Genomic DNA, 22,284 nt, shown 5'->3' with positions numbered 1-22,284 from the left:
TCTGTTGCCCAGATAGTGAGCATTGGTCATACACAAACAGTCTTCACTCTTGAGATTCATTGCAAGACCGACCGATGCCGAGGATCCGTCATGCTGACAGCATCACCGTCCACACCAATTCTACACCGTCTAAGACGAAAATGAAAACAGAACAGAGCAGACATAATGCAACAACTAAAAAATCTACCAGGTAATCCGATTTGGCTAATGGTCCTACTTTGGAAAAAAAAAATGGGGGTTGAAGAGGATCCTTAGAAAGTTACCCTAGTTCCTGGGAAAACATCCTGCAGTGCAAACTCTGCAGGATGCAAATCTGAAGACATATAAAATGTCATAAAATATATTCATATGCTTCAACAGGCTAGCTTTTATAGCGTATTTGCTTTGTTGCCATGCATTGTCTTAAATGTGTAGATTAATCCAAACTGCTGTATCCTCCTATTACAGCCCAGGAGCATCTTGCCTCAAGTGTTTGCTTTTGAATAAAACATGAGCAAGCCTGCTTTTGCTACCCAAGCAGCAGATAGTGCTGCTATGTCTGCCTCACTGGTGAGAGAGCATCAGCAGGCAGAGGATCATAACCACCAGGGCACATAAGAAGGACAACACCTTTTGAATATCAAGCTCTCTAATGTTCGCAGAACAAATCAATTACAGGAGGAAATCTCTGAAAGCTGTGGAACGCGTACAACAACTCAGGACAAAATCAACAAGCTGAATTCTTGTAAAGTGAGACTTCACCATTCGGGCAATTAACTAAAAGTGGCACGTTCCAAAAAAATCACAGAACCGATAAAAACATATTGATGATTTAGTATATTGTATTCAGAAACTTTCAGCAATCCGATTTAAATCCATCACACATAACTCTGCTTCATTTCAGAGAGGCTCCCTCTAATACCTATGATTCATGCAGAGGATTTAAACACTGAAACTCGCATATCTACATCAGGAAGAACTATGGTGATAAGTGGTTTCGTGGAAATGCATCATTCATAGATGAAACTGAATAATGTGCTCTGAAATTGTGAATAATTGACAGTGATTGGATTATTCAGTGGCTCGGCAGAATCCAATATACGAGCTGTTGAAATACATACCGTGTCCATCGCTCTGTGAACGCTCTCTGAATCTAATGGATCAATCTCACAACGAAGTACAGTCAGCGGCACCTGAAAATGATCAACCAAGTGATATTTTATTATCAAACCGTGTGCCTCTGATGCAGCTGTCACTAAATTAAGAAGCCTTAATGTCACAGAGTTACTGATTTCATGATTAAATGATGTGCAACTTTACACTTAAATGCAATCTTAACAGTTGCATGACTCCAGTGGCACCAACTGAGTATATCAGATCAATTTATTGTCATGTGATTGTTTATTAGCTTACAAAAAGACAGAAAGCATTTTCTGGGAATCTCCAACAGATCAATGTAAAAAATAATTAAAGTGACATAAATTACACAACATGGTAGCAAAAAAGCAAACATCCAAGCAGCATCTGAGCATTTTGTCAGCTGGTATCAGACCAGCTGTTGAGCCCTCCACTGATTCTGATATTAATGCTTTTCATGTGGAAGCAGTCAAAAGATAAAAGTTAATGAACAGGATATAAAAAGTCTCTGATAATTAGATGAGATTTATTTAGCATCAATCAAGTATAATCACACTTCAACCTGAACCTTTAATTAACATAAGAAGTGATTAGTCACACTAAGATATACATTCAGCAATAACTCAATTAAACAAAAATCAACACAAACAAACAGGAGTTGTGACTTGGCTCCTTCCTGTAAAGTTGCGGATTTCGTTTTCAACAGGCTTCTCATTAAAACCATGTAGCCAAATTAAAAATTGCAAGAAATCATCTGGCACAGTTTTTTTTTTTTACTGCATAATACTTTTAACATGTGTAAATATAATGTTCGTGCCTGTCCACTGCTGATGCATGCATATGTCGGGGTGTTTCACGGAGCCGCGCCGGGCCGTACACGTGTGACACTGAGTGGAGCTAACGACCGCTGCTTTGGGAATAGTGTTATTGCTGCAGACGCACACCGAGAGACAGTCTTCTGGGAAGAGCAGATGGGCTTTTCATGTAGAAATAATCACGACCATCCAAAAAAGTACGGCTGATATTTCCTGGATCAGGCCACTCGGATGTTGCTGCGTCTCTCTGTCTCTGTTTTCATTCCTTTGTTGGCCCCCAGTCCTAACCATCATTTGTGGAAACAAGAGCTAGAAAATAATTTTGGATTCGTTTCGCAGATTTGTTGTGTATGTTGCACAGGTAGCGTCAACAAATATTCTCTCATTAATTTAATTTTAAAGCCACTGTGAACAATCATTCTCCATATTCTTACTGTAACACAAATTAGAATACATTTTCTAAATAAGAATATATTTCTCGATCTTTCAGAGACGGTTTGATTACTTTGTTTTAAAATGACCTGTTCAATCACCCTTCTACTTGCTCTCACTTTGGCTCTTCCAAGCCTCTTATTTCTCTCTCCCCTGTGTCTCTCGTTCACGAAGCACATTGAAATATTGCTGTTTCAGCACCAACACCCCATCAAACTCAACAGATGTGAGCAGCTTGCACTCTCTTCATTTTCTCTTCACATAATAAAAATGGGGTCATTGTTTTGCGTCCCGGACAGAGGGGTATGTGCTCCGTGCTCTCGCCCTACACCGATCACCAGGACTCCCTCGCCCCCAGCGTAGCAGCTGACTGCATCACGCTGTCCTCATTATGCCCCGGGTACATGGTGCAGTAGTGAGCACAGGTCTTCTTACAGCGTTCCTGTCCTCTTTTTCTAAAAGCAGGCAGTGCAACAGGTGTCGTTTTCATCTTCTCTTCTCCCCTTGCAGCTTTCAAGATGGAAAATGTTTTACACTGGCTGAAAGTCGCAAAAGGCACTGTTCTCTGATGATTTAATGTTTTTTTATTTTTATTATTATTCTGGCTGAAGTTGTGACAAAATGTTCTGAGACAAACACAAAAGCCTTTAGTCAAAATGTTATTAAAATATTTGTCATGTGTTTCTATAGCATATTAAGTTCATTAAAAGGTATTTTATAAGCTTGAAAAAGCTCCTTTGAGTTTCTCAGCATGTAAGATTTTAAGTTTTTTGGATATAGACCAAAAATATCAATATTTTGATGCCTGAGCATGATGAACATGCTGGACACGGTGGTTCATCGTGTAGAAAAAATACAATTCATCAAAAAAAATTATCACTAAGTTTCTCATGAGAAAAATGTTGATAGCACTCTTTAGCTTCACACATTATTATTGCAATGCCCATGCACCGTTTGCCATTTAAATATTTGTAAATAAACTGTTTCTGATTTGTATTCACAAATATACGCTTATTTTTACTTTTGTATTTTAAGATGTTTTAATTCATTTTAATTCATGTTCAGTTATTTATGATTTTGCAATCATTAGTTTATTCATTTAGTTTTGCACACTTGGAAAGGGATTACTGTAACATGGTAAATCAGTAGATCAGTAGATCAAAACACTTTTAGTATTGCTTTCAGTATGAACGATTCTAGTAAAGATGGAAATGTCGGGATGTCTGCAGAACATTTTTCTTCTTTCTGTAATGTCACAAAATGACTGGAAGTACTGAAGTTACTAAAAATGTGATCCCGATTCTTTTCCAAAAACCTTTTGCAGCGCACAATGTGCATGTTTCTATTTTTTATTTTTTTTGCTCCTTTTCCTGGTCCCCGACTGTCTCCCATCAAAATCTTCCAGTTGAGCATTACAGTCAGCTCAAGGAGCAATAGACGAAGGTGTCCTGGTCTGCTGAATCCCATTTTCTTTCAAATCATTTGGATGGTTGAGTCCATGGGCATTGCTTGCATAAGGAAGACATGCCACCAGGATGCATTATGGAAAGAAAGCAAGCCGCCTGTGGATGAAGTGTGATGCTTTGCGGCAAGCTTTTGCCGAAAGACGCTGGTTTCGGACTTTTTTTGACGGTGGAGTGAACGTCCAAAAAACGAGAAACAATGGTCCACAGGACAGAGTAACTTGTCTTCTTCAAGATTCGATGCCGGGTTGCCACTAGAAATCCAGATGTTCACTGGGATTTATTTAGTTAAAAATTAGGGCAATTTTAAGGACAGAGTGGAAAAACTCCTCATCATTAGGTGGTCAACTCATGCCTAAAAGCCTTTAAATACGAAAGCTACTCTGCTCAAGATTTACTTATTCTATGAAATGAATAGCATACATATCTAAAACGATGAAATAAAGAAGTATGAAAAGCCAAAACAGTGAAGGAGGACAGGAGAAAAAGCCCAATTGAAAAAGCACACACACAAAAACAAACTGACAGTTTGAATAACAAAATAAACAGTCTCCCAGCTTCAATGATAACTTGTAGCTTTTGTCCAGAGGTCGCAGAACCAATCGCAAACGATAAACACAAAGAAAGAGAAAGAAATAAAGAAAGAAAGCAGAAACCTATTTAGTGCCAACCATGACTTTATGCATGGCACATCTCCACCTTTTTCTGGCCGACACTCTCTGATGTCATGCAGTTTACTCCTCTAGCTTTCTGCTGTCCTCTTCAATCGTATCTCTTGCTCCTTTGAAGTCATCAAAGCAGAGATTAGTCAAAGAAAATCTTTGTGTCGTAGTGGCCGGTTAGCTGATCGTTTTCTACATTGCCACATTTGGCAATAGTAATTCTATCATGAATGATTGAGGAGGATTCTGTATTTTCATGTCCAACAGTTCAGCTTGATTATCCCCATCACTGTCACATGACAGACTCAGTCTTCAGCATCCCGTTGATGAGTTTTGGCAGGTTGGAGAGATTTGGCTCTTTATGTAAAGATCTTGTAAAGATCTAAAGGTTCCCTTATAAGCATCAGTGTCTTGTCTGTCGTTGCCTCACAGCCTTTTGAACATGGCTTCTTTTATAAGAAGATTAGAGCTCTGTTTAATGTAACCATATAGAAATTACTCACACTGTGCTGCAAGCACTGAAAAATTCCTGCTTCATGGATGATTAAAAAAAAAAAATCTTATCCTGGTGTTGAATAATATCGTACACAGACCATTAATAATTTTTCTAATCGTCTCAGGTAATTTTTATTTCTTTTTCATGACAGTAGTTTGGCTTTTTTCCTATCTTTCCTATCTTTAATAGAAAATAATGTGTAATGATTTAAAAATGCCTTTTTAAAAGCTTATTTGTTAGTTCTTGTTTTTATGAAAAACAAATATAATCCGGTACAATTTTTTCTAACCAGGCTTAACATCCTTTCAACATAAGACTCTATTATTTACAATCATTTTTATTTAGTGGCATTATCTTAGTTTTTTTACAAAATAATTTTACTATAAAATTATATAAAGAGAAATGTACAGACATTTGTTGGAAAAACTACCATAAAAGTACAATTTAAGGTTTTCTGCAGGCTCCACATAATGCTGTGATTAAACTTTTGAAGCTACATGCTATGCTGTGTGAACACTGTACTTCTCCTTAAACACACAATATTCATAGTAGAACATGGTGGTGGCAGCATGATGCTGTGGCAGATGCCTTTTCTCATCCAGGAACAAGGAGGCTGGACAGAATTGATGGAGCAAATTACAGCGCAATCCTGAAAGAAAGCCTGTTAGAGAAAGATAAAACACCCGTGGTAATGGTTTATTTTACAGCAGGATAACAGTCCTAATCTTGGAACCAGAACTGCAATGAAATGTCTCAAACGAAAGGGTGAATATGAAATTTTAGCTTTATGTGAAACCTGAATATTGGCCAAAAGATTCCTGAGAATAACCACTTCTAAATGTTCAAAAGATACTTATGACAGTACAAGTAGGTATCCAAGGCAACGTATTAGTTATTTTATAGACACGAGCAAAAAAGAAAATATTTTTCTATAGCCAAAGGTAAAAAACAACAACAAAAAAAACAACCTTCCTCTCCTTTTCCTGCATTTTTTAAAACATAAAATCAAGGAACACAGACTGAGCAAATTTGATTTTTTAATGCTTTAATAAAGAGCAAAAAAAACTGAACCACTCAGACATTTTTGGACATGAATTTCTGCTGAAATGCTCTCAACAATCTTACAATGGAGTGAATAATTTCTGAAAAATGCCGTACTCTGAAAGTTACAGTTAATAAACTCCTTGGAGTCAGTTGACCTGCAGAGAGCTCTGCTACTCATCCTGAACAGCAAAGCACCAAATGTTCAGCTGAACTGCATAAGCATCCCTCGCTTATTTTAAAAAGACCATTCCATTATTAAATAAATGCTTCTTTACTTTTTTTTGCACTGCCCTCTGTATTAAAAAAACATTTTGTTAAAATATACCAATCTGTATTAGCTATCCAGCTGTTTATTAGAATTTCTGTCAGATTTTCTTCTGATTCTCGGCTGTCTGAGTAAAAAGACTGATAACCTTTTTGTCACACTGTCAGATTTGAAATAATACGCAATAGTCATAATAATTACAGATTTAATGTCAGAAAGTAAGGGGGAAAAAAGTTATATCCTTTTACACAGTGAATATAAATAGCCGGTTTCAAATCTTAAGTAAGAAGAAAGTTCAAAGTTTAGATACATTGTTCCTTTAGACTGTAAAAAGAAATCTTTGTAGAAAGAAAAAAACTCAACAGGAGTAGTACTTATTAAACTTTCTCCACTTCCTGTCACACCGTTTCCTTCAACTACTCTGTAGGTCAAACCATTAAAATGAACCAGTAGTGGTGACTGTAGTATATGTGTATACATTTACAGTACATGTGACTGTGAGTAGAGAAGTTGTCTTCCGATGTTTTGAAGGTTGTAGGTTCGATTCCAGCTTTATTCTGTCACATGTCGATGTTACCATGGGAACAGCACCTGCCCACTGATCTCAGCGTATAAATGTGTGTGTTCATAAGTGTGTATGGCTGTAGTGTAAAGGGGCTTTGAGCAGTCAGTATGAGTGTAAAAATGCCATCTAAGTTCAGCCCATTTACCTTTCTTCAACAACATCTCTTTCAAGTTAAAGCTTGGTAAGGCATCTATCCACGCATTTAACACATTTCATCCAATTTTAACCCCGTAGTCCATCTTTCATTAAAAACAAATCAATAAATCCTCAAACTTTACTTCTGATCAGATCTCAGTAGGGATTCATTTTTGATAATCATCAAAATCTGAATAGGAATCACATTTTTCTGGAATCCTCATCCTCTTTCTTTGACAGCAGTTTTGATCAATACTGTGTCTGTTTTTCAGCGTCGTGCCGACAGCGGTGGCAGCGGAAGTCAAGATGCACTGAACAGAATGTTAAATGAGACAAATATGACCTTTTTTCCCGGCGGTTTACTCTCTAAAGCACATAAGAACACAGCCACCATTCCTCACACCTCCACACAATCTCTTTCTCTGTTAATGGATACACTGACAGAAAATGCCGCACACAAGGGAGAGACAAACTCCTGGGAAACTGGTCAATCTTATCTAGCTTTTTGACTCGCGCTGTTACTAAAATTCACCTCTGGTGGCTAAAAGTGAAAGAAAACTGCCACAAATTATAAAACTTCTTCTGTGGTTGGACAACAACATCAAAACAAACTTTTCAGATCTGATCTGACCTTTTCTTGTTGTCTAATGAGTCGTAGTTTGAACATTTTCCTAATAATTAAGCCTGTTTAACTATTAAAATTCAAGGACTGCCTGTTAATAGTCCAAATGAAGGTTTGCAGATGCGAAACAGAAATAAAAAAGTTTGATACCATTATATTAAGGACTGAAAAACCAAAATGGCATTCACTGAAGATAGCTAAAGCTAAAAAAAACAAAAAAAAAACAACTAAGCAGGAGCAGGATAAAGCAGAGTCCAGGAGAACAGATGAACCAGCAAAGACCGATAAAAACTCGTGAGATCATACTGAGAGAAAGTGGAGAAAGCTATTCAATGCAGATGTGATCAGGGGATTAGGAAGAGCTGTGATGGAGAGCAAACAGGCAGACTGAGGGAGGATTAATAATAATGGAAAAGGAAGCAGAACTCTACATAAGGAAACTGCAAACCCAGGGGGGATAGACCTGATGATAATCTGAAAGACGTAAATCCAAACGCAAGAATAAACCAAGAAACTGAACCCAAAGAATGCCAATAAAAATGCAAAAGTGAATCTGCACCATATGCAGAGGATCCAGTCCTCAGTGGAGTTACCCCTGGTTCAAGATCATGCACTGCATGTCTTCCCCTTCGCTCCTCTCTCTTCCACCTGTCTGGCTTCTAATAACTGAATGACACTAAAGGCTTAAAAACATGAAGTACTTTAAATAAATGTCTGATTGTTGAAGAAATGTAATTCCTAAATCATATCAATCAAAAAATGCAGACAGTTTCCTAAATTATTCAGATTGATGTGTACCTAACACGACTACACTTATTTACGCCACCTTTCAAACCACAAATATGTGCACATGTTTTCATAGGTAGCAGCATTTCTTCATGGCAAGAGGCTGGTAACCGCTGGTTTCTATACACATCTGTATCAGGGCTGCCAATAATTGAGAAGGGTGCTTTCCATCACATTACGCTGGGCGGTATTAATTTATTGTCATGAGATGATTATGGAAAAAAACTCATTAGAAGCTGTAAGAGCAGAAATCGGTTTTGTGAGTCTTCGTAGAAGGACTGAGTAATCTGATAATGAACAAAGTAATCAGTGTTAATGTCACTTGCCACTTTTGATTACAGTCTGGTTTCTTTGTGAAGGAGTGAGCACGGTGCCTCCAGACGCCGCTTCACAAGTTTAGAGAGGCTGTCAAAGTAGTTTAAGGAAAGACAATAACTGTCACACGTAAAAGTAATTATTATGCTGTCTGCGCAGCCAGCCTTTCTCCAGCTGACCTAAAACGCTCAGGGGGGAAATAAACTTTTGAACTAATTTGAAATAATCAGTCATGTGTTTCACTGATCCGTCTAATAAACTTGACCTTAAAATATTTCATCGCGAAATAATTAAATGTTGCAAATGTGTGTCGTCATTCTTTTCCCCACATCACTGTCAACCCAAATCGCAGCTAAACTGAGGTGCTTTTGTAGCTAGCGTTGCTGCTCTTTGGTAATTGATACAGACTGAGCTGAGACTGCTCAATACTTTGTCGGCGTAAAGTTCAAAATGCGCTGAAAGGCGTTCCAGAATCAGCTGAGTGACGGCGGCATTAACAAGTCAACTCGAGTTTATTTGTAGAGCGCATTTCAGCAACAAGCCAGTTCAAAGTGCTTCACACAAAACCTACAGTTTTTCAAATCACTTGAAGATGACGTTTTCTGGTTTTTATTTTATTTATTTATTTTTTTACAAAACTGTAGATTAAAGTTACAACTGTCAACGTTTCTCCTGTCTCACTCATAATTATAGGCAACAATTGAGTTGGTGAATCCAAAACATAAATCTGAAATGGAAATACTCTTCGAATGTGAATTTCCTTCTGAGCCCTCTTTGAAATAACTCATTGGCATTCAAGATGTGTTCGTTAAAGTGCGCTTCTCGGAGAGTCGACTTTAGCTAAACCGTAAGTTGAGATGTTCTTCTTTTGAATGTATGAGTCTGGCTCCCCTTAGGCATCCAAAAAAGTGCCTGAAGCAAAAACTAATCTGCAGTTTCTTCTCTGTCCCATATACTGTGTCACAACACTGACAAAAGCTCTCAAAAAAATAGGAAAAGTTACAGGATTCTTTGATAGATTGAATCCTTTTCAATCCCCTAAACTCTGTCCTCAACTGTAATCCAGGTCTCTGTCTTTTCTTCTTTCTAAAGCAAAGTAAAAACCTTGGAAATGTGTGTGTGTGTATGATATATATGTGGCCATGCACACACCTTTTTGTAAGGTACATTTTATGGTAACTTTGTAAAACATTACTGGTCACAAAGGAGAAGCTGAACAAACCATTGTAAAGGAACTGAACTCTTGGTCAGCAGGGGGTGAGTTGCTCAAGGATCCAGCAAAAGAATAGTGAGGAAACAAATGTAGTGAAACATCTGATTTTGAACAGGGGAAAGGCATGCAGTCTATACTCTTTATTATATATTTACAGATGGACAACAGCAAATTTCAGAAGTAATCACCATGTTTCTGAGCTATCATTACGCATCAATGCAAAGTAAGGTGATAATACTTTCCAAAAATATTCACTTTTCATAATTTTTTTGTGAGAACAATAATTGGAAAACATATCATGTTCCTTCAACTGCACAAACATCCACCTCTAAATGGATATTTGTGTGTATCATATAAACTACTAATCAAATAAATTTGACCTTTGGGTTGTAGTAGCCTCTGCAAAAACGTGGAGAAGGGCAACATCTTTACAAGGTGCTGTAGCATTGTTAATGAACAAGATTGATCTAAAATGTGCAAAGGTTGGTATAAAGCTGACAATCATTGTTTGATGTGCTCTATCTTTACTACAGGTTGCAAATCTCCTGCGACTTTTTCAAATCCCCCAGATCAGCTACGCTTCTACAAGTGCCAAGCTGAGTGACAAGACTCGCTACGACTACTTTGCTCGCACAGTGCCCCCTGACTTCTACCAGGCCAAAGCCATGGCAGAAATCCTGCGTTACTTTAACTGGACCTACGTATCGACTGTGGCCTCTGAAGGTGACTATGGTGAGACTGGTATTGACGCCTTCCAGCAGGAGGCGCGCGCTCGACAGATTTGCATTGCCACGTCGGCCAAGGTGAGCCGATCGATGAGCCGCTGGAGCTACGAGAACGTCATCCGCTCCCTTCAGCAGAAGTCCAACGCCAAAGTGGTCATCCTGTTCACCCGCAGTGAGGATGCCCGGGAACTGCTGGTGGCGGCTAATCGGATGAACGTCACCTTCACCTGGGTGGCCAGTGATGGCTGGGGGGCGCAGGAGAGCGTGGTGAGAGGAAGTGAAGCTGTGGCAGACGGGGCGTTCACTATTGAACTGGCTTCTTATCAAATCCCCCACTTCAACCAATACTTCACCGCTCTGCATCCATATAACAACACCAGAAACCCCTGGTTCAGGGAATTTTGGGAAAACCAGTTCCAGTGCGGTCTCCATGACCTGGTTTGTGGAAAACACTCACTCCACGAAGTTCCATTTCAGCCAGAATCTAAGATCATGTTTGTGATGAATGCTGTCTACGCCATGGCTGCTGCCTTGCACAACATGAGGCAGGCCTTGTGCCCAAACTCCACCAAGGTGTGTGACGCTCTCAAACCAGGAAATGGACGCAAGTTTTACAGGGACTACATCTTGAAAGTCAAGTTTGATGGTAAGTACAATTTTTATTTAAACAGTCTAAAAAAAATGCTCAAGACACAAATTAGTTAATATTTATGCTCAGTTAGCATCAGTTAGGCATAGCATTATGACTTCTTCCTATTGGTGTCTTTGCCCCCTTTATTCGGTTGCACTCCTTAAAAGGCTGTTACTGACAAAACATCCCTGATCTGTTGAGGTATCCTTTAATTTGTTACCCTTTAAATTGCGAAGTTGAGCTCCATTGATTGGAAATGTTTGTACCTAAAACTCATAGACTCATAAAACTCTTTGTGAACCGTGTTGCTGGGTGTATTATTCTGCTGAAAGAAGCTGGAGTCATCTGGAAATTCTGTTTCCATGACCGGGTGTTCATTGTCTACAATACAGCTTAGGTAGGTGCTATATGTCAAAGTGACATCCTTAGAAATGACAGCACTCCACTTTCTGTCTCCACCGCTTTACTCCTTCCTGTACGTGATGCATATGCCTGAGGTTATCCAAATAATGTTACAGAAAACATGATTCATCAGAACAGACCACATTCTTACTTTGCCCAAGGGTCCGATTCTGATGTTCACATGTCCAGTGTTGGTTCTTTTGGCAGTGGACAGCAGTAAGAATGGGCAACCTGACAGCTGTGCAGCTATGTAGGCTCTTATGTAACAAACTGCAATTCGCTGTCTATTCTTTACACCTTTATATTAGAACCAACTTTTACTTGCTTAGCAGTTTTAGCTGTAGAAGCTTTTCTATTAGACGGAGCTGACCAGCCTCTGCTCCCGTTTCCCTGTCGCTGTTTCACCACTCTTCCTTTCTTGCACCACTTTTGATGGACACTTAGAGCTGCGGGCTGGGAACGCCCCACAAAAGTTCTGGAAATGCTCTGACTCAGTAGTTTGAGCATTTGTGCATTTTTCTTGCTTCTACAGCAACTTCAAGGACAAAATGTTTCCTTGCAACATACTGTCTTCGAAGCAATAGATACAATTCCTAAGAAATCATTTGTGCTATTCACTGCACCTGTCAGTGGTCCTAATGTTATGCAGAATCAATGTGCAAAAGTCTTCTTCATCTTTTACATTTTTTCTCCGACCTGCCAGACTTTCTTTGCCTTGTAAAGTGGTGCACGGTAGTACTTCTCATGTCTTTCGAAGTCTTCCAGACAATTGTCAGAGATGTTTTTTGTTTGTTAGGCCACTTCAGTGTGACCCGGGAATCGTTCAGGCATAACAATTTTCCAAAACCCGAAGCGTAAATGTGCTGTATCTCCATATAGCAGAAAATCACAGAAAAAGAACCAATGCAAAAATTGGATATTTAGGTGCTTTTCTGCAGCAACCTGCCACAAAAGTTCAATTCTCTAGACATTTTTTATACTGGAAACATAAAAAACACCAAATAAAACTCAGTTTGACATAAGATAGTATTTTAGAACCAACAATTGAATTCTAAATTGTTATTTTCAGATATAATTAATTACCTAAAGGATGGTGCATTTTTAGGTCCTGTTAGGTTTTCTTTCTTGGTTTTTAAAGAAATCAAGTTCATCCAAATAAGTCCAAAGAAAAACTTAAAGTCATTCAAAACATGTTTGCAAAGCACTATAAGTGTTTTGTGTTTGAGTTTAATATCTGCTGTGCTCTGCAAAGTTTTGAGGAAGCTTAATTATGTTTAGTTATTCTAACATCTGGCCTACTCCTTTGTGCATTAAGCCTCAATGTAGGACAATTTAATCTTTCCATATCCAATTTGCACATGCCAAATTAGATTAAATCAGTTTATTAATTGCAACAATTTTATATGAAATATTGATTTAGTGGCAAGCGGATTATACATATCCCTCCACTGCTGCTGCAGATCAGTTTTGTAATAATTTAGTTAGAAAAGATGAAACAATTTCTCTCTATTCCCTAATGTTGCGGTGTTTGTTTATACATCTGAACAAAAGCCTTCAACTGAACGTCTCAGACACATCAGCACTTGTTTTCATATTTTTCTAGACAAGTAAAAAAAACAACAAAAAAAACTTGTAACTGCTTCTGCATCGGCTCCTCCACACATTGCAAATGATAATCTTACCTATTCAAATGCTCTCACTTTTATGAGGGCTTTGGGTTATCCTTCGATTTATGGAAATGCTGACATTTTCAGTGATGAAAAATAAAGGAGGGGGTAGTGTGCTCTTATCCAGCTGTGCTTTTCTGCTCTTCACATTTTCTAAAAAAAGAAGGAAAAAAAACCCCATACCCAGAGGATTTGACTACCTAGAGGCTTTGAAGTGGATTAAAGCCCTTAAATTAGTGGTATCACAGCACTCTGAGGAAAAAACAGGTGGACCACTAAGCTCTGTATATGTATTAAATAATAACATAAGTGTGATGTAAACACGAGTTTACAAAAGATGACTCGATGTAAACAAAATGACCTCTTAACATTGTGTGACTTCCTAGTCATGCAGATATAACTATGCCTTAAATATTGCAACTATTAGTACCGTACTAAAATAGTGATTCCAGTCGTAACTTTACATTCATTCAAGTTCTATCATTTTTAATAGTCACATGTCAATGTTTTCTACAATTTGTCAAATTTTAAGGTATTTTCATGTCTTGTTTCAGAAAAGTCTGTTAGACAAAAAAGTTTCAGGCATGCCATGAAGTCGAACTAAGTGTAGTTTTGTTGGACTTTCTGGCATGCTATGAGTCATAACTAGCTTAAATCAGCTCATGAATCAGCTGCAATAGGTGAATCTGTAAACATCCAATATGGTCTCATATGTTTGCAGATGGTTTCAGCAGATGAAGAGATGTACCTTATGTCAAGTCAAGCATCTGGGGAAGGATGCAAAAGCACAGTCTCCATATTTATATAAAATGTGCTTGCAGAATGAATGACAGAGGAATTGGAAACAGGTCTTGCCTAACTTACACACACACAAAAAAAATCCAGATTTTTTTCTTTTTTTTTTAAAGGTTGAAACCCAACATATTGAAATAACAAAGCAGCCTAGGATAACCCCCCCTTTTTTTCGCTAAAAGATAGAAAACTGTTAGGAGGTTTGCCTGGATACATCTGCAGACAGAACTTTAGTTGGACAATAAATTATGTGTTTGTGAAGAAAAAACTGAGCATAAACACATTTGCTCTATCAATATTATCAAATATGATGTGACTTGCTTCTAGCCAAGTCAGAGAAAAACAAAAGAAAATAAATCATATAGTTATGAAGCAGTTGTCAGTATAACTATAGCTTATATAAATAAGAATGTTGTATATTTTAAAAGGTATTCCAAAACTGACAAAGAAACCTTGTCTGCTGTAGATTAACAGTACATTGACATATGTGAGAGCTCCTACAATATGTTCTGTCCCAGTGAGGAGCTATGCTACATTTAAATGATGACAAATTCTTATTAGAAATGGTACATGCTCTACAATGTGTCCTAAACTTCTTTAAATTAGGTATTCTTTGTGACTGACTCCTGGTTTGTGTTTGTGCTCTGCTTGTTAGTCTTTGTGCAACAGCCTAACACTTTCTGTCCATCCTCTCTCCTCTCTCCTTTCAGCGCCCTTTCGTCCCCCCGACACAGAGAATGTAATTCGTTTCGATGCCTTTGGAGACAGCGTTGGGCGCTACAACATTTTCCACTACCATAAAGAGGGCGGGCGCTACGTCTACCGCAGCGTTGGCTACTGGGCTCAGAGCCTGACCTTAAACACCAGCCTGATTCCCTGGTCTGGCCACGTCGTGCCAACATCCCAGTGTAGCGACCCCTGCAGGAAGAATGAGATAAAAAGCATGCAGCCTGGGGACGTGTGCTGCTGGATATGTATCCCCTGCCAGCCGTACCAATACCTTCAGGACGAGTTCACCTGTGCTGACTGCAGCTTCGGAGAGTGGCCTCTGGCCAATCTCACAGGCTGTTACGACCTACCTGAGGAGTACATTCGGTGGGAAGACGCCTGGGCCATTGGACCTGTCACTATTTCCTGTCTGGGGATGATGAGTACACTATTTGTCATTGGGCTCTTTCTTAAAAACAATGAGACACCTGTGGTAAAGGCCAGTGGACGTGAGCTCACCTACATCCTTCTGCTGGGAGTGCTGATGTGCTACAGCATGACGTTCATCTACATTGCCAAGCCTTCCACAGCAGTATGCACGCTGCGCCGGTTAGGCTTAGGCACCTCATTTGCTGTGTGCTACTCAGCGCTCCTCACCAAGACCAATCGCATTGCTCGGATTTTCAGCGGAGTGAAGGACGGCGCCCAGAGGCCTCGCTTTATCAGCCCAGCCTCCCAGGTTGCCATATGTGGCGCTCTGATCTCCTGCCAGCTGGTGGTGGTGGTGGTGTGGATGTTGGTGGAGGCCCCAGGTGTGAGGAAAGAAGTGAGCCCGGAGAAGAGAGACATAGTTACTCTTAAGTGCAACAGCAAAGACTCCAGCATGCTCGTGTCGCTCACCTACAACTGCGTACTCATCATCCTCTGCACAGTCTACGCCTTCAAGACCCGAAAATGCCCGGAAAACTTCAACGAGGCCAAGTTCATTGGGTTCACCATGTACACCACCTGCATCATCTGGCTGGCCTTTCAACCCATTTTCTATGTCACTGCCAGCGACTACAGGGTAAGTTAAACTAGGTCATATGAGCATTCGCTCGGTCTCCTTCTTCTAAGATAACATATTTTTTGCATTGCATTCAGCATGTGCTGCGGTTACCATTTAAATTATTTGTTCAGATGGTTTAGGGCTCTTAACCCTCCTGCTATGTTGCGGGTCAAATTGACCTGCGTTAAAGTTTAACTTTTTTTTTTAAAAATAGGTGGAAGTATTTTTTCTGCTTGAAACTTTTTCTATTTTTCTTAATAAGTGCACGCTACATGTAAATTGAGAATTTATTCATTTTACACATTTGTAGCCCCCCCGCATTTACATACTACATAGATACTGTTAGGGTCAATTTGAAGGTTGAAAAGGGTCAAAAAATGTCCAATTCTATTTATTTCCTTGCAACTATGAACCATATTTCACCACACACACACACACACGCACATGCACACACACATACACGCACATACAAGTACACATGCACACACACAAGCCCACTTTCTCACCATTCTCTTTACTTCACTAGGAAACTGTGAGAAAGCAGGTGTTCATACAACTTTTGACGGGAACCTTTTCAAACTCCACCCACACTGAGTGGACACTCAGCGGAAGTGGAGAAACATAAATACTCTCTGCATGACTCACTCGCCTTGATTTTAATCAGCGGGTCAATTTGAAGCTGAACAGAATATGTGTCTCAAGTTCAATTATAAATATCACCCATTGAAAAAAAAGAATCAAAATGTAATATAATTTTTTTTTTTACAAAAGATCCATTTCAAGGATAATTATTGTTTTTTCTGTCTAGGTTTCTTTAGTGGACATAACATTTTTTTCTGTCTAAATGAGTAAATCAGTAAATTGTCGTCATTGATCCTTCATTTGTGAGAAAAAAAAAAAACATAGTTGCACAAATATTTATTTAAATTGTTAGCATTGGAGTTAATAATCAGATACAAAAATGTTTTGGAGGATTATTATTATTTTTTTGGTTTCTGACACTATTGCATGATTAAACACTGCACGGGTCAAATTGACCCACGAACATTATTGCTGTACCTCAGAAACGAACATAAGAGGAGGGTTAAAATCTGAGTGGAATACATCCCTGTATATAATGACATCCTCTGTGCTGGAAATTGTATTTTCTATGCATCGGTGCAGTGCTTGCTTAAAGCCAGTCTGCTCAGAAGGTCTTGACTGGGGATTGTGGTGAAGTGTGTTGAACTCAGAGACCCAGAAAGGAGAAAACCGAACAAACAGGATACAAAACGCACCAATTAGCTCCACAATAATACTCTTAATTAACAGGCTTCAAATTCCCAAACGATACAGGATCCTATTAAAACATGTATGCAATATACTGTAAATGGAGGATATGTCAAATGCCCAAACACCCACAGCCTCTTAGGGAAATAGCAAATTCAATCAGATTAGAGCTTCACTATGACTGAGCCATTATAATTCCAACTATTTACAAAATAAAACATGCTGCTTAGTTGTGCCCCTTCGAATTTTAAAGATGACACTTCAAGCACTAAAACTCAACTCTATGTGAGATAAAATAAATGTAGCAATGCTGGCTTTTTAAAAAAAATTTAAATTCAAAGTTATGCACCACTTTATCTGTTTTTCAAAGAAAGATTCGCCGACTTGGAGCAACCTTTTGCCAACTATAAAATTTGTTCTGTTTAGCTGAATTGAAAACCCTCTGAGCTGAACTTACCCTCCATGTTGTACAACACTTTGGATGGACAAACGGTAACACAAGCGTATGTGTTTTGCATAGGAAGATTGTTGGTGGCCTTCTACAAATAGTAAATGGCTTGTAGTTCTTTGGCCCTTTATCTAGTCCAAGAGACTCCAAAATGCTTCACACTACATTCAGCCATTCACCCACACATTCACACGCTGATGGTAATGTGATAGTTAATAGTCTTATCTGACAATAACAACAGAAAGGAAACCTGGCAACAGGTTAAAGGGTCATTAAAAAAGTGTTTCTGTACAAATTGTCAGTCTCCTGCACTGCCTAATTTGGAAACATGATAATTAAAGAGAAAGTCAAGAGTTACCTATTGCAGATATGGTATAAGCTATTAACCTTACTTAAAATATTCTGACCTTTCCTCTATAATATGCTGGTCCATACTAGAATGTTTTTGTTAATGTGTCACCTGAAACAATGTTTAGCTTTTGAGTCATATCTGACTCTGAATTCATGGTTTAACCAGTGCTCAGATATTCTTTTTTAGGCACAGACACACACAAACAGATAAATTGATAAATGCATAAATGTGTTGCTGAATGGGTGACGGCTATCTGCAGGCACAGAGAGAGAAACTGAATTGGTAGAAGTCCTGTCCTTAGTTGTGAGAGATTATCCCTCTGGGATCTCACCAGCACGCAATGAAAGAGAAACAGGAGAGAGGAAAAGGCGGCGAAGCCTCCTGACACAGCTGCCTCTGCAGAAACACGAAAAAGGCAGGCAAGTCCACAAAGGCTAAATGGGAACTGAATGTCTCTGTGTGCCCCTGTGTGTAGCTGTGTGGAATGGAGTGTGAAAGACTGGGGTGCTGAGTCCCAGCTGTGCTCCCTCTATCCTGGGACTTCAGGGATGCTCAGAGGAAAACCTTCCTCTGGCCCCTTTAGGCAACGTAATTCACAGCTTGAATGGACTCATTAGGTGGATGCAAAACTCCTCTTTGACCGATGAATAATTACTGAAGCGACTGAGTTGGCAGAGAGCCTCTAGTTTTCACAGGCGGTGACACGTTACCAGTGCTCTCCTGGTTTTTTACAACCCTACCCAGATTGTTGTCACACCCCAGTGGAAAACCTCAGCTGAATAACAAATACAGATTAGATTGCAGTCAGCCAAGAAACAGTAAACAATGCTGGATACAATCTACAGAGCCACGAATGGCACATTTGATGATCACATAAGATATTGAAGAGTTCCTCTGTTTCTTGGTGAAACTGGGGGTCTCCCAGAATGAAAGTAGCGGTAGCTGTTGGATTTAAAATTGAATTATAAAATACTCTGTGTGCGCGATCGTAATGTTATCGCTGCAACATTACGAGCAGAGGTAGGTCACTCTATGACTGCTGCATGGAGGCAATACAGTATTGAGCTTAAAGTTTGCATCATCAGGCACCTCGGCTGCATTAAGAGCAGAAGCACTTTGAGAAGAATTTGCAATCATTCTCAAAGTAATTTAAAAGGGGAACTTTTTTGCATCAAGATTTTTTAAAATCATATCCAAAAATCTTCATGATGTAAGAGGTTTTTTGTTATTCTATTATAACTTAAAGTTGTTTATCTAAATGGCTGTCGGTACATGTCAAAGTGTCGCTCAGTGATTTTGGATTTTGTTTTAAATTATCCATAATTGGTTCGTAGTTCCTCATAGCTATAAATATACATTATTCATAACTACAAATTTAAATTGTGACTGATGTATTAAGCTTCAAATGTAAGCTCGGTGAGAGGTTTTTTTCCTGTTGGAAACCTTGAGCACAAAAGTGCAGTTACCAGCTGGGCAGTTTTCATTGGACAAGGTCGGTTATTTACGAGTTGATGTCTCTTTGCTGGTTGAAGAACGAATCAAAAATAAATTGCATTTCATTTCTCTTATTAGCAGCTCGGTGCAACAAGGTCTCCAATTTCTCAAATTCTGCCTGTAGAGGATTGACAGACCTGTGGCATGCGCTCTCCAAGAAGATGTCGGCTCCTGCGTAACTCAGACAGACACGGAGAAAAGACATGGAAAAGAATCCATCCATCCATCCATTTTCTGTACACCCTTGTCCCTCAGTGGGGTCGGGAGGTGCTGGTGCCTATCTCCAGCTAACGCTCCGGGCGAGAGGCGGGGCCACCCTGGACAGGTCGCCAGTCTGTCGCAGGGCAACACAGAGACAGACAGGACACACAACCATGCACACACACACTCACACCTAGGGACAATTTAGACAGGCCAGTTAACCTGACAGTCATGTTTTTGGACTGTGGGAGGAAGCCAGAGTACCAGGAGAAAACCCACGCATGCACAGGGAGAACATGCAAACTCCATGCAGAAAGACCGGGGCCGGGAATCAAACCCAAAACCTTCTTGCTGCAAGGCAACAGCTCTACCAACTGCACCACTGTGCAGCCCGGAAAAGAATCCATTAAGATTTTCTTCCTCATCAGTTGGACCAAAGATTGATCAGTCAAACACTTTGTATGCTTATCTTATTCAAGTTTAAACTTAACTTGCTCAATGTCAGCCATTGATTTAAAAAAAGCAACAACAAAAAAACACGGTTTCCTACTTCACATGCAATTTGATTTTACAAGGATCCAAAGTGGGAAACCAACCAATAATTTAACAATTTGAGACAAATAAACCAACCAACACCTTCCTCCACAGGTAACCTTTCAGACTGAAACAACAGCGTGTGTAGAGAATGTTTCTAGAGAAGAGAAGGTAAAGTTGGCTCAGAGAGAGGTAACACAAAACCCCATTTCAGGCCGTTCTCTTGTCAGCATGATGGTTCACTAATTGCTGGTTAACAGTTAAACTGATTCACCTTGAATTCATTCCTCCTTTGTCATCTCTCAAACTCACCCTTTAAAATAATTTTTGGTCGCTAAATAATAAACAAGCTTAGGGTTAGGGTTAGCTTGGGATACAACTGAATTTAGGATTTTTTTTCATTTATTATTTTACAGTGGGTGTAACATAAACTATGCTTTCTGACAAAAAAGAGAAGAATTACAGCAAGATAATAAACAAAAATAATAGAAAATAATGCATAAAGGCTATGAACCTCAAGTTTTTTTCCTTAATCTCTACCTTTCTAAACAGTTTCATGAAGCAGCAGCAGCAGTAATAGTGATAATAACAGTCAGACGTTTACATACAGTCATCAGCAGCTTTTAATGCATTCCAACCATTCTTTTCCAATGTAGAGTGATGATACAACTTCAATTAACTTTAAAAACAGCATGCGGATGCACAAGTTTCATGCTAATTATCTCTCATCCATTTAAGATGTAAATGATATATATACAGGCCATTTACTGTACAGAAGCCTGGGCATTTAGGATGACTAAATGATGTAGGTTTGGCATCATTGTCTTGTTCAAAAACCCAACTTTATTCAAATTTCAACCTTCGAATCCAAACTATGGCCCTCAAGTAAAGGGGGTTTTAAACTTTAGGAAAAACCGAAGAACCAGACAGGCTGAAGTTGGTCATAAGCTGAACGATGCTGGAACACCAGCGGTACTGCCGTCGGTGAAGCAGGGTGCGAGAGAGAGTACTGACCGAGAAAGAAGCGCTGCTCAAACCTTTAAGCCAGAACTTAATGTGTGAACTTTCTGAATAACGTTGATAGTCAAATAAAAAAACGTTGAGCTGTAAGTCTAGAGTGGTTAGGGTGAAACGTTCAGATCTCAGAATGCTGTAACATTTGTGAAACATGGGGTTGGTAGCGTCATGCTGAGGGATTGTTTTCCTGCTAGTGGCATCAGGCCGTTGCACAAACAGCGTTGAGTAAATAGGTGATCTCCAAATGATTCAACTTGATCTTAATTTAACACCAAATGGTTGAAAGTTAAGCTATGTGACCCAACAGGACGATGAGCCCAAAGATGCATCAAAACCAGCTTCGTAGTGGATAATGCAGACCAACATCGAGTTTCTAGAAGGACCCTTGATGTAAATGTCCGACTGGCTCTTTATTCGGCTCCAGCACACGGCACTCCTAATCACAGGACGCTGTGTGAAAAGTAAAGAGGCTCAATTAAAATCCAACATCAGTGCACTTCAATCTAATTCAACAATGTTCAACATAATCCATTAAAAATAGAAAACTTTCAGCATTTAATACATAGTATTTGTACTATTAACAATAACTGTGCTTCTATGAATTAAGTAAATAATTGCAATCATCCCGCGAAACCATGTGATAAATCTAGGGAAGCTGTTATGTTAAAAACTGCTTTTGTTCACTTGCTGCTTCCCTGATTTTATCCTCACGGCAGAACAGTTGGTGCACAGCGCTGCACTTGGTGCTCACACCGTTTTAATATCAGCATTAACATTCAGGGTGATAACAAACACCTGCTGTGGTTCTTGTGAAATAGCAGCGCGCTTGCCACACACCGTTATAATGCTGGGCTGTATCCTCTTATTAAGGCGGGAGGAAAAAGGCTGTGAAGGGGTTGGAAATGATGGAGCAGACTGAGTGTAAACAGCAGGGTGAGCAAGGTGAGGCAAAAATGACTGAGGGTTAAGTTGCTGATTGACAAACAAATAAAACGTTACAACTCGCGATGTGCAATTACAGGCGGCGTCACGGATGTCATTCGGTTTCACCTTTCTTTGACTCTAAA

General features: G+C 39.3%; 1 protein-coding gene across 1 annotated transcript in view; it reads left to right on the top strand.

Moving 5' to 3' along the window:
* Positions 1–22,284, top strand: part of grm2a (glutamate receptor, metabotropic 2a) — a 47,661-nt gene that overhangs the window by 23,549 nt on the left and 1,828 nt on the right. The window contains exons 3-4 of the mRNA XM_008409855.3: positions 10,463–11,300; positions 14,857–15,920. Of these exons, the coding sequence (XP_008408077.1) occupies positions 10,463–11,300; positions 14,857–15,920 (1,902 nt within the window). The remainder of the gene's footprint in view (positions 1–10,462; positions 11,301–14,856; positions 15,921–22,284) is intronic.

Source organism: Poecilia reticulata, chromosome 5 (assembly GCF_904066995.2).
Source record: "Poecilia reticulata chromosome 5, P_reticulata-male-v2, whole genome shotgun sequence".
Taxonomy (NCBI): domain Eukaryota; kingdom Metazoa; phylum Chordata; class Actinopteri; order Cyprinodontiformes; family Poeciliidae; genus Poecilia; species Poecilia reticulata.
This window is presented reverse-complemented; position numbering and strand designations above follow the sequence as displayed.